This window comes from Lates calcarifer, linkage group LG7_1 (genome assembly GCF_001640805.2).
Source record: "Lates calcarifer isolate ASB-BC8 linkage group LG7_1, TLL_Latcal_v3, whole genome shotgun sequence".
Classification (NCBI taxonomy): Eukaryota; Metazoa; Chordata; class Actinopteri; family Centropomidae; genus Lates; species Lates calcarifer.
Window position 1 is genome coordinate 13,567,415 of NC_066839.1, and position 13,182 is coordinate 13,580,596.

The window sequence follows — 13,182 nt, forward strand, 5'->3', positions numbered from 1 at the left end:
TAAGAGCTGAGACTGAGTTTGTAAACTGATAGAAAGCTGTTTTTTCTGTAACATAGAGGCTCACATCTAATATAGGCTACTTTTTCTGATATAACGTGATCTAAGGCTTTATTAAAACAGATGCTGGACTACTTCTAGCATCCCCAAAGTACATTCATGTATGTGCATATTCTGCACATACATGCGATACATTACCTCTGCCTGTAATTCTGCTAATGAAAGCCTGGAAACACCTGGAAACATTTCTGAGCATTTGTAATCCCATCTGTGCACCACATGATTTGAAACATGTTATATCCTCATTAATATACTGTATTTTTGCATGTAGATTCAGCTGTTGAAATTATTTTTCTCATAACCAGTTTCTCACCTTGATTTTTTTCTTATCTCTAGCCTATTCTCTCTGTTGCTGACCCAGTTTTCACACAGGGATCATTAAAGTTTCATCTCATCTATCAGTTGGCAAACACTTGACAGTAGCTGCCAAAATCCATTAAGCTGCCAAACCAAGCTTCACAGGCCAAACTAAATCTGGTTTGTGGAGAGATTGGGGGGGCTGGTGGGGAGGGGGTGGTGGGGGGTGAAAACAGTGAGGTTACGGGGAGTGTGAGCCAGACATAATTAACCGAAACCTTTGACTGCTACGTGGCAAAGAGGGCCAAGGACATTCAGTGCTGCAATGGTCGATTCCTGCAGGTATTGCATTAAAGTGATTACTTCATTTATTCCTGAGTAAGCCCCTTGACCCCGTTCCTTAGTGTAACATCTTAAGCCTGTGCAGGAATGTCCGTATAAGAACCATTTTTTCTGATTTTTTATAATATATACTATATATAGTATTTCATCAGCATAACCTGTCTGCAAAGCAACATTTTTTATGTTAAAATGAAGCTTTAGTTAAAGTGAACTGCGATGCAGTAAACTCAAACTTAGTTTTTACACGGTAATCAATGTAATACATATTTACGAGCATATTGACGACATGTTGGAGCCTACTCATATTGCCCCTAGATGTCAAATGATGAAAGCTTTTGAAATAACTTGGCAGCTTTCAAATTCAGATATTTAAGCTGTGCATGGCATCGTGCAGCATCATCTGCAAAGGATATAAATTGATTCAAAGGATGTATAAGGGTGTCTGTAGATGTCTGAATATAAATGTATGAAAAACTCTCTTGATGAAACACTGTTCTAATAGAAGTGGGCTTGGGACTGTGGTGATTACAAGAGAAAATAAAATGTCTGAGGGAGTCAACTGAATGCTACTAGAGGTAATTATACTGACATTGATAGATTAAAAGCCGAATGCTCCAAAATATTCATTATTTCAACTGTATTCTACAAGCTCTCCAGGCTGATGGGGTGTTGGAACAAGTTACTCACCGGTGGCCAGGGTGGTAGATAGCTGAGGTGATGCCATGGGAGTAGTGGGCAGAGAAACTGAAGCTGTGGTTCTCCTGAAAGTTCTGATTGGTTCCCACGCTGAGGGAGAGGGGAAAGGAAAAGTCACATGAATAGTCACCTATAATTGAACTCTGGCATGAAAACAATCAAAACGCAAACACTTGAATTGAAAATGTTAATGGTGCAACAAAGCTGTTTTGGGGAATGATGACAGAACAATTTCGATTCCAGCTGCAATTAAGAACGAGACATGGCAAAATATATAATCTAATTTAAGTGGGCAATCTAAATTAGATTGGCACTACAGGAGATGTCGTGTAATTTGTTGTGTAATTTGTAGGATATCTCGCTGGGGAAATGTTCCCTTAGCAATGCAAACTGCATAGAGAGAAGGGGAAAATTGAGATAAGGGAAAAGGGGGGGAAGAAAGAGAGCTCAAAGGAAATAGCTGAGAGATTTCCAAGGTTCCCACAGTTCAGCCTCCTCCAGACATTTAGGTGTTACAGTAAAGCAGCTGCATGTGCATGAACACACACATATATATACTATATATGCAGAAGTGCTGGCACAGAGCAAGAGTGAGAGAGATGACTTACTGTCAAGGCTCAGCTATAATTCTGAAATTGTAATTCAAAGTGTTTGAGCGACAATATTGGAATGCAGTCATATGAAAAGGAAGAGTGAGTATAAGCTCCATACTGAAAATGAACCTTTAAAAACAAGCCAGCACTCTCAGAGTAAATCTGGTGCAAATGTCTCCCACATCTTAATTACCTTCTCTCTCTCACACACACACATAGACACATAGACACACACACGCACCATGATGGTTTCAAAGGCAGCTAACACCATTTATCTGCCTGTAATAGAAAAATAAATCAGCATTTTCTTCTCAGCAAAAATCACTATGCTCGCAGAATTGGAAGGGAAGTCGTGGAGTGCAGGATGTCATCTGATCGAGATTCAACACACATGCACAATCTCATCCTGTGTCTTGGAGTGTCAGCGCACCAAGGCTCAGTGTGACTACAGCAATCATACAGAATGAAATGGGAAATCTCTGAAATAATGCCGTATTAAAAGATGCTGAATTAAAAAGCTAAGGTGTGATCACCCATGGGGAAAGCACGAGCACAGACTCTAGCACAAAAATCAGATGTCATTAATCAAATATTCTTAATGTGTGTTTGAATGAGGATTGGCAAGCGAGGGAATTGGTATTCAAAGAGAGGTGTCACTCCCCTGAATGTTGTATATATGCAGCATCAAATTCCACAAATAGGGTGCACTGTCCTATAAAGGTTAGAATATACAGTACATGCATCTAAATCAGAGGATAATAGAGCAGCTCAGAATGGTTCTAGGTCACAAAGTATAGGACAGCAATAAAAAACTTGCAAAAACTATATCTTTTTACAGAAACCGTATATGTGCTCTCTGGTGAAACAGTGGAGTTTAAATGTTGAAATGCTGAAACAGTTGAGTTGCTGAGAGAAGTATCAACTGAAACTAAAATAGTCCAAGCAGGTCCTTTCTAAATAAAATTTAATGCTCAGTTATGCTGAAAAGTACAAGTGCAGATAAAACAGATTAAAATGTCCTTAAAAATATATTTGTTTACATTTGAGATGTTGAATGGGAGTGGCAATTTGAGCTGGACACTGAAAGCATTTCAAGTGTCTTTTGAAGAGTAAGAGCTGAATGCAGTTGAAATTAGTTGGAAGTCAAATCAAAATCCACCTTTTGGAGTGGCCCCGTCACTCCAGCACTTAACCCGACAGGGATACTGTGGAATGAGCTCAGGGAGCCATTCATACCAGACATCCTAAGAATATGTCTGAGCTGAAGCAGTTCTATGAGGAACAATGGTCCAAATGGGTTCCCTTACTTTTCCACCAACAATGTGAATGTTTAATGGCTGTGTTCAATGAACGCACAAAGATTAGATCACACTTCATGACTCATTAATGCAGAAATCCAGGTTATTCCAAAAGGTTTACTTATTTTTTCTTGCCACTGCATTCATTGTGTTGACACAATACTGTATGAGAAGGCCACTGGAAGAAGGTACCTTGAGGCGCCTGTTCTTTCTAGGTGTATTAGTGAAGTAGTTTGTTTCTCACCTGACAAGATAGCTCTTGAGTCCTCCACCGTATGTGATGACGAGCAACTCGGCCGACCACTGGGCGCTGGCCGTATACTCCAAGAAGATCAGGCCCGCCACTGCACAACTGAAATCCCCTGGAAAACTCACCAGCTGGATCGAGGGAAAGAGATGAGAAAGAAAAGTCAGCGGCAGTGTGAAAGTGACTGATGTAAATGCTACTGGAAATCAAAAGACCTACAGAGAGAGATGTATGTATAATTATCTGTCAGTTTGTGCCCCCACCAAGTTTTTACAAGGGCAAACAACAGAGATACATCATAGTAGTGGTGTTTGTTAAAGAACATCAAATAGAAAAAGAAAAGAAATGATGGGACAGCACATAAGAGAAGGTGAAAGAAAGACAAAAAGTGAGAGATGGGAGAGGGAAGATTTTAATTTCTACCATCCATGCACACGTTCTGTCAAATTTACTTTTTTTTATCATCTCCAGAAATAGCAGCAGTGTGCACTTAACAGTGACAAACAAGAGAAACAGTACAGCAGAGTGTGGGTGGGGGGGTTGAGGGGGACACACTGTAGATGCATAACAAAGTAGAGCTGCATTAAAAGAATGAGGATCACAGACTTGGAGTGCGACTGGGGAGAAGGACGAGTGTCTGCGCTCATAGTCTCTGACAGGACGGACAGAGCAGTGGGGGAAATGATGGGTAGAAATGGAGAAATGATATTATGTGGCACACGTGGGGCATTAAAGTGAGGGAAGGGGGCGACAGATGGACTTGAAATGGCAGAGCGGGGAGGAGAGCTACTGAGAGATGCAGGGATGAGAGACATGAGAGGGGAGAGAGAGAAAGAAAGAAAGGAAGAAAGACAGAAGGATCTAGGGAAGACTGGGGGAGCAGCAGGCATGTGAAAAATTAAAGAGAGGAGGTGATGAAGATGGAGAAAAGAGGAATGGGACACTGTGAGCAAAGAAGGGAGAAGAAAGAGCAACAGACAATTAATTAGAAAGCAGGCGTGACAGACAAAGAAAGCACAGAGGGTGTCTGACAAGGAGACGTTCTCTTCAAAGGTGACAGGCGGCTTAAAGTGCCCAGTAAATCTTTGCTGCACTGAGACAGCAGAGCATGGCCCAACTCGTCTCGGGAGGCAAGATTATGGATGTCTGAAGCCTCATAACTGTGCCACTGAAAAGTTACAAACACAGTCATCTGCTGTAGTACAGTAGCAAGTCTTTTACTCTCTGTCCAATGATTTAATTCACCTAAACAAAACAATCAAATCTGCCTTTGCAGCACTTGTCAATGACAAATCAAGGAAGGGTTATAATGAATGAAACTGAATGCAACACACTGTAATTGAACAGATTCGCTGTGAAAAGAAGATAACTCTGAAAGGTAGCCAAATGAATGCTGAGTTTCCATATGCTATGCTTAATCACTTATAATTAGTATCAATGCATGCACATGAAAAAAAATCAAACACAGAGATAGCTCGGAGGGGACAGAGGTTGTCTGATGACGTCAAAGAGGCCGGGGCTGGCACGGTTTACCGGGGGGATGACGAACAGTTCGCTGCCCATGAGGTCGAAGAGGCGCACGGTGCCGGTGCTGTCAGCGTAGGCCAGCAGGGTGCAGTCATGGCTCCACGCCACCCTTCGCCACTGGGGGTTCGGGTCCTTTGGCACTGTAACAGACAAGAAGAAATAAATACATTAAAAAAAGAAGAAGACTTAAAAGCTCACACAAATAAAAAGACAGGAGAAGGAGATTCATGGAGCCAAGGATATCCTATTAAGTCAGATGAGAAAACTCTACGAATGATCCCCTGGTGTTCTGTGGTGCGCCTATGATGAATACAGATGGGAGACGAAGGATAAACCTAATGCCATACATCAACACAGTGTGTCTAAGGACCTATCCAATTCATCTATGAAGGATGGCTAGAGTAATACATCTCAATAATTGTCTCTCAAAGACGTGCGCACGCTGTCACATGCACGCTCACGATGGGGGAGAGTGAGGGTGGTGGTGGGAGGGGGGAACAGAGATCATAAATCCTGCTTTTATTGAAGTATAGGCTACTGTTTTACCAATCTGCTGGCTCAGCAGTGCTGTGAGTATAACCATATCGCTGTGATAAAGCACGTCCCTGCCTGCTGGCACTTTCTCAAGGCTTCGCTGTCATACTTCCCCCTGATAGAGGAGCTGGGGCAGCGTGGCGGGTCTGTGATCCAGAGTCTGTTTTGAATACCTGATTATCTTATGACACATTAAATAGTATGGGGGTAATAGGGCACAATCTCTGTATGTAAGCTGAGTAGAATATTTAAGTGTAGGTAAGACTAGATACAACCTTTCGCACAGGCTTAGTGTTTTGCATTTGGAAGAACAGTGTGAAACATAATATGCCACCACGGGCGCCGTATCTGCTAAGCAATAAAGTTGTGAAAAGGAAGTTATGTTTTTGTTGATATCACATAACAGTGCTATTGGCATTTATTGTATTGAATTTCCTGGCCGAGGAATGCTGCTGCAACCCCTGGTGGGCAATACTGCAAACGAATGGAGGCGTCAGATATTGTATGACTAGAATTTTAAATGAAGAACAAAGGGAAGAAGTGGGAGGCGAGACAGACAAAGAGAGAGAGAGAGAGAGAGAGAGAGAAGAACAAGAGAGAGCAAGAAACAATGAATCCAGCACCCGCTGAGAGAAATAATAGCTCCCCAAATTTTAAGGGCTAAGTATCAGAGAGCACCTCAGGAAGTAGGCGATTTAACACACCTTTGAGACTCTGGGCTGAGGAGGAGCAGACAAGAACATGGAGCCATTATAAGAGCCATAGGTGCCAAGCGTCTCCTCTGTTCTCTTGTTGTTCTTTTGCTCCAATCTTTTCTCTATTTCACTCTCACACTGCCTGCCTTGCTATCTCGCCTCCCATTATGAATTGTATACAGTATGTTGTTCTGCGGCTGAGAGGGCTCCATTTCCACATAGATGGCTTTTTTGGGGAGCTGGAAAATTGGATGCTACTGTCCTTTTTTTTTTTTCCTCCTGGCAATGGTGGGGGTGGAAGTTGGGGAAAATTACACCAGACGACCCGACAGAAGCCTTCTATCTAAAGCCTCGCTTGATGCATTTACCAGAACTCAACACTTATGAATTATGTACGGGGGTGGGAGACGACTCCACTGCAACAGCAGCAGACAGGGAGCGAGGCGGGAGAAAGACAAAGAGACGGAGACTGATACACAGGTGTGGATGCAGCGGACACGTTTGCGCACGGGGGTTGTGCAACACACACATATATACATACACACACACAAGAGCATACACAGAGCAGAAGACACAGTAAAGCACACACATGCACGCTCCTCCATTAAAAGCAAATGCCATTAAAGGCAGGATCACAGCAAAATCCATTAGCGACAAATCTCCGTGAAATGAAATGAAGCAAAAGTAAAATGAAAAAGAGAGATGAAATGGGAGGAAAAAGAGGAGGGAGGCTGAGGTTTACATGGGCCCAGAGGCTACTGTTATCCACACTATAAACCATTAGAACAACGGCCAATAATGACGGCTAGCCAAAGCAGAACAAATATAGTGAGAACAAGAGACAGAGAGAGACGGTAAAGGGGGAAAGACGACGACAATGAGAGCGGAAGAAAAGGATACAGAGAAGTGGAGATAGAAAACATTGCTGAAAGTTTCATTATGGGCTTTTTACTGAGCATTTGCTTTGTGTTTTTTATGTGGGGCAGTGTGTATGTGTGTATAATATAAAAACAGAGAACCGGAAAGAAAACCATGGGGGGGGGGTTTGTTGTTAATTAAAGTTTTTCTTTTTGTGATAAAGGCCTCTTTCAAATGATTATATGACATCCTCTTGTTGGATTTTTGGAGGAGACTGCAGAATATTGTCATGCACTGCCATCTGCTACAGTGTCTTTTTTGATGCTACTACTAGCAGGTGCTAATCAGAAATTTTCTAATTCAACACATTGAGTCTTAAAAGTGGTACAGATGTTACAGACATGTGAACCTAAATTTATCTTCTTTTTGGCCACTTGGGGCAATAAAACTATATGTAAACTCAACTATGGTGAACATATTAGCTACCATTAATACATCTCACAGACACAGAGCAGAATTAGCACTAATTTAGAGTCACGTCTCTGGCAATTCAATATGTCTATGTCCAATATTCACTCTCGTTTAGCTCTATTTGGTCTCCATCAACTCCTGAGAAATGCTAAATGCTCCACTATGTTCACCAGCTAGTGGCTAACTGGCTGTCTGGTGCTGGGCTGCATAGTGGGTATATCAAACCTTTATCGTGAAGAACAGTTGCCTGCTTCTGCTCAAAACGTGGTTGATGGGATCAGTGAGTGTGAACCAAAACAGTAAAATTGCCAGCTGTAAAAGCAAACACTTAAATGCTTTGCAGAGCTGAGGGGAACTACAGAGTCGGGTGATAATTCTCAGTAAGGTTCACCACTACAAATGTCCTCCTTTAAATTACATGTAGTGGTTTGTTCCATCAACAACATAAAAATTTAGATTAGTGCAGCTTTAAGTTTAAAAAAAAACTACACCAGTAAGAAACATTTAAATGTATTTAACTTTGTTCTGTATCAAATGTTTAGAACTTCTCAACGTAATTAAAACCAAAACAGCAGGCCATTTTAAAAGCTAATCAAACAATCAAGGCGATTTATTTTTATCAGCCAGTTCGAGACTGCGTTTAATGAGTGGCAGTGTAGGGGATGAGGGTGATTATCTTTGTTGCTGTTCACAGTCTTCCTCTCTCTCTCTCACACATTCCAATTAGCCACCGTGGTCGATATTTCTTCAAAGCAGATGTGTGCAAGCACAATCATTCATGTGCAGACACACACATATACACATGATTATACATACAGTAAATTATAACTACCAGTTAACATTCAAAAGTGGACTGGATCCTTTGACTCTCTCTTTCTATGGTGTCTGAGACCAAAGACAAAACTCCACCTCTGACTGAAAAATCCAGATCTGTTTTCTCTTCCATTTAGGTCTGAGCAATAACTTAGAATTATCCTCTATTATTTTTCAGTGGCACTGTACAATGACAATATGAACACTAGTGAAAATGTCTAAAATTATTATTTTTTCTGATTTCTAGTGAGACAGTGGAGGGCAGTTCACTGCACTTGACAACTGTACAGTTCTCACACACACATGCCTGATTTGTCTGTCAAGACCAAAAGTATGAGGACATAAACACTGCACCTCTTCTAGATCAACTTAAAAAGACAAACATACCACATAAAGGGCTAAGCACATGCACACACATTGCACCGACTGTACTACACAACAGTAACATCACATTTATAAAGCAAATGGGGTGTTTAGTGAGGTGAGCTGTGATGAACTGTGACCTATAGAATGTGATTGATGGAACAAGTGGTGAGGGTCTTACCCTGGCACTTCCCGATGACTGAACCAAAGTCATCTCTCACAGACCTGAGGAGCAAACGCACAGAAAAAAGTGAAAAAAACAAACGGTGGCATTACATTGCGCAACAAGAATACACACACCCCAGGGTGCAACCACAAACAAAAACACATCGGCTCATATGACCTGGTATAAGGTGGGTTATAACAGCCGCTGATAGCCTGCCAACTCAAGCAGCTCAATGGATCAAGTAGACAGGGCCTTCAGAGAAGGCAGTGTTTAGACAGACTCTTAACAGAGCTTGGTGGATAAGGCCTTGAGCTGACTTAACACCCACTCACACCAACTAATGCCATAAAGCAAGGCTATAAAACACTCAGTGATTAAACAACAGTAGTGTGAACAAAGGACACAAGAGAAACACACAATATCAAGTGTAGTGATAGAGGCGTGGAGAGACTTGATTGCTCTCAATTACAACAGGTCAACCAAAACACTATTCTGAGTTAAGTGAACAACAGAAACATACTCAGCTTTTACATAACTGATGTGTATGGAAATGACTTCCAATTACATGGAGGGTCAAGAGGAAAACAGTCCTCATTAGAATCGAATTGGTCACTTGTTAGGCTCTGGAGAGCAAGACATAAGGCAGATTTCAGTTTTTGATTTTTAATTGTAAAAAATTCTATATTTAAAAAAAAGGTTTTCACTTTGTTGTTGTGGCTTATTGAGCGTAGACTGATGGTCAAAAATTGCAGTTTTTCCATTTAAAACACTATAAGGTGTGCAAAAAATAAAGTGCTCCGAATACTTTCTGAAGCTACTGTATTTGTATACCAGGCTCATTGCTATTGATTTTCATTTCAATTTTGCTCCATTATAGCACTATATTATGTCAACAGAGCACATTGCTGAGTGAGTACATTTTCTCTGTGTGAGGGGGAAATTGGATTTGTGTCTGAAAATAATTACAGCCACTCAAAATGAGCACAAACATACTCATGTATGCTTTGGTTTCTTTCTCTATTGCTCAAACACAGCACTAATATTTTCCAATTGTTAGCGTTCATTTTATTTTGCCTCAAGTACCAAAGGTATGCTAAACTGACTCAAATATTTTCACTATGACTGACTGTGTTGAAAAACTTCACTTTTTAGATTGTAGCTGAGTGTCTCTTTTTAAGAGATGTGATAAATCACCCCATTAATTAAAAAGGCTCTCTATCAGTCACACATACACACTGAGTGCCTCAAACAGCGGGATGGAGTTCAATAATTACCTAATCTCCACACACTGGTCCTGAACCACTGCCAAGAGTTTGCCATTACTGTGGAGAAAACAAGAGAATGGTCAGGAACGAACAAGAGAAGCAAACAAATGAGAGAATAAGAAAATAAGCAAAAAAAAAAAAAATGACATTATGAACAATATAAATCAAAGTGGGGGCTGAAATAAAGATGATGATTAAGAAAGGTGATTAAGGAAGATTACACACAGTTATCTGTGGCAATGTACAAAAGAAAAGTTTCTTTGTGTGTGAGTATAAGTGTGTGTAGTGGGGAGGTTTAGATGGAAGAGATAAAGACTAGAATAGAAGCCCAGGTTGAATGGCTTAAAGAGAGGAGGAGTGATAATAACTGGGAGCATTAAACAGAGCAAAGGTAGTTTCAGAGGGAATGAAATGAGAGAGAACGATACAAAGGCAGACAGAAACGAAATGGAAGGATTAAGCACATCAAACTAATGGACATCCACAGCGTCACTTGACCACGCTTAACACTGTATTACAGGGCTGAATCGATAGCCAATTAAAAGCTCCCTTTCTACTTGGTTTGTCTGATGTAATGAGTACAATTAAATGATTGGTTGAGGGGATAGGCAAAGGGAGAGGAAACCAGGAGAGGGGAAGGCTTAGTGCATGTCAGCAACAAAGTAGCCCACATTGAGGTATTGATCACAAAGAGAGACTGTGTTTGTGTGTGAGTGAGTGTGTTGCACCTTGCAAGCACCAGCTGCCAGTTGATCTGCTTGTTTGCCAGGCGGACAAGACCAAGAGGCAGTGATGAGCTGGAGGGGCTGAGATTCACAAGATCAAACAAACAAAGCAATCGGAGAATTAACACGTTATCAAGGCTGATAAGAGCTAAACAGAGACTGTAGTCACCCTTGTCTTACTACACACAGTTCTCGTACATGACATTTAACATGTTGCTATGGATGATATGTGTGTGTTTCTGAATGAATTTACACACTATGTCGACAGTGACTGGTTGACAGATGACTAATCTGTAACTGTGAATGTGAAATATTCATCAACACATATGAGTGTGAAAAGTGACTAAGTTGAATTACATTATATTACATTAAATTAAAAAAACAACATTTTATTTGGTACAAATTTTATTTATTTGACTTAATCAATTCATCAAAAATTAAATTCAAAATAAACTACATTCTATCAAATTAAGTTCAATTACAAGTTTAATTAAAGTAGATTTAAATTAAGAATTAAATGAAATACTAAATTTAATTCAATTATAATTAAGTTGAATTCAAGTTTAACTTAAACAACAATCATTTTAAAAACAAATAAGATTTAAAATGATAGATTTAAAAACTTGTGAAATTGTCATTTTCCAAAACACTAATATGGTGAGGCACATCTGACTGATGAACTTGTCTTATAACTGCCTCTAAATTACTTTTAGTGCTTTTTTTTTTTTTTTTGATTTTGGATGGTAATGCTGGATTAGTCAAAGTGAATTATTAGCAATTTTATGTGCCCATCAGTTTCAAGTAAACTTAGCTGTGGCACATACACAATGTGTGCGTGAGTGTTCTTGGAGATGCATTTTAAAGTTTCAGTGTTTTTCCATTCCATTAGAGATTCAAAATAATTTCACTTTTTAATTTTGAGTATTTTGATACCAGTGATGCTGCACAACAGAAACCAAGGCATGGTTTGACACAAATACCTGCCCTGTATATTTCACTTAAACTTCTCTACTCCCCCTTCACCAAATGAAAATGTCACATTATGTGGGGGGTCTGCCTCTGCCTCTGTCTTCAGTTATGTCAAATAAAACTCCTGATCCCTTCACATCCACCAGAGGAAGAAGGAAAGCTGAGAAACAAGCGTGGCTACAGGAGATCTTAAATATTTAACAAGGTTATTGATGGTACCAGCTAACCACCTGCTGAGAGGATAAGCAGGCCTTGATGCTAGAGACACATCCAGCCATCTGTTAACACATTACATCAGATACTGTGCAGTAAGAGCAGGGTGAACAAGGTCTGTACTTTCAGATTCATGCTGATAAATAAAGTCTGAAGAAATATCTGTTGCAAAAAGTTACATATAAACTTGTGTTACACAAACGCCTCAACTAAACTTTGATTATTCAGTGTCTTCATATGATGTAATGTTGTTGAAACATTACGTTATGACTACACATAATTCATTCAAGACAAATATACAAAGTGGTTTTAAAGTTGCTCACTATTTCACTCAGCAAATGCCATAGTTTTAAGGAGCTACTGTTTATCTCTCACTGTTTACTGATCATAGAGACACAATCAGGATCTGTACCAAACTTTCCTAAACAACCTCCTGGGAATAACCCTATATTGTCCTGATTTCTGTTCTATATCTGCTGACAGGAATATTTACAGGAATTACATTAGGAGTACAGGACAATGCTGCCTGTCTGAATTTGCATATTTCCGATTCAACCAAAAAGCATGTGTTATTTTTATCAACTGGTCAGAGTGTGCAGAAATGGCTCTAACTGTAATGAAAATGCTACATGTGGTTATTTCGATAGTAACAAATCATAGTAGTGTAAAAGAATGTTTTACTTTTCTCACTTTTTCAGTGTTAGTGTTGATATAGGAAAACAATTCAATTTGGTTCAAAACAATATTCAAAAACCAGGACCAAATATACAGACAACCACACATTTAAAAATAGTTATGCTTATATGTTGATTGCATGATTCAGTCAACAATTCTGTTCAGAGAGGTCATACTAATAATAATCTCTCACTAACACAGCTTCTTGTGGCGTGCCAGTTCATTACATTAGGTAAATAATTGCATGTCATGAGTGATTTGGAGAGACCGCCCTGCCTGTCAGCCTCTGTATATAGCACAATGTTGATGAACTTACCTGTACCACAAATAGTGGAGAATTAGGCGGAATGGCCCTGTAAGAAATTCATCACAGTTACT

At 40.0% G+C, this 13,182-nt stretch overlaps 1 protein-coding gene across 1 annotated transcript in view; it reads right to left on the minus strand.

Moving 5' to 3' along the window:
• The window catches only part of nbas (NBAS subunit of NRZ tethering complex), a 140,302-nt gene that overhangs the window by 125,704 nt on the left and 1,416 nt on the right, over positions 1 to 13,182 (minus strand). Inside the window, exons 3-9 of the mRNA XM_018696080.2 lie at positions 13,121 to 13,157; positions 10,951 to 11,028; positions 10,232 to 10,279; positions 8,973 to 9,016; positions 5,064 to 5,197; positions 3,528 to 3,661; positions 1,384 to 1,482 (exon numbers count right to left, since the gene is read on the minus strand). Of these exons, the coding sequence (XP_018551596.1) occupies positions 1,384 to 1,482; positions 3,528 to 3,661; positions 5,064 to 5,197; positions 8,973 to 9,016; positions 10,232 to 10,279; positions 10,951 to 11,028; positions 13,121 to 13,157 (574 nt within the window). The remainder of the gene's footprint in view (positions 1 to 1,383; positions 1,483 to 3,527; positions 3,662 to 5,063; positions 5,198 to 8,972; positions 9,017 to 10,231; positions 10,280 to 10,950; positions 11,029 to 13,120; positions 13,158 to 13,182) is intronic.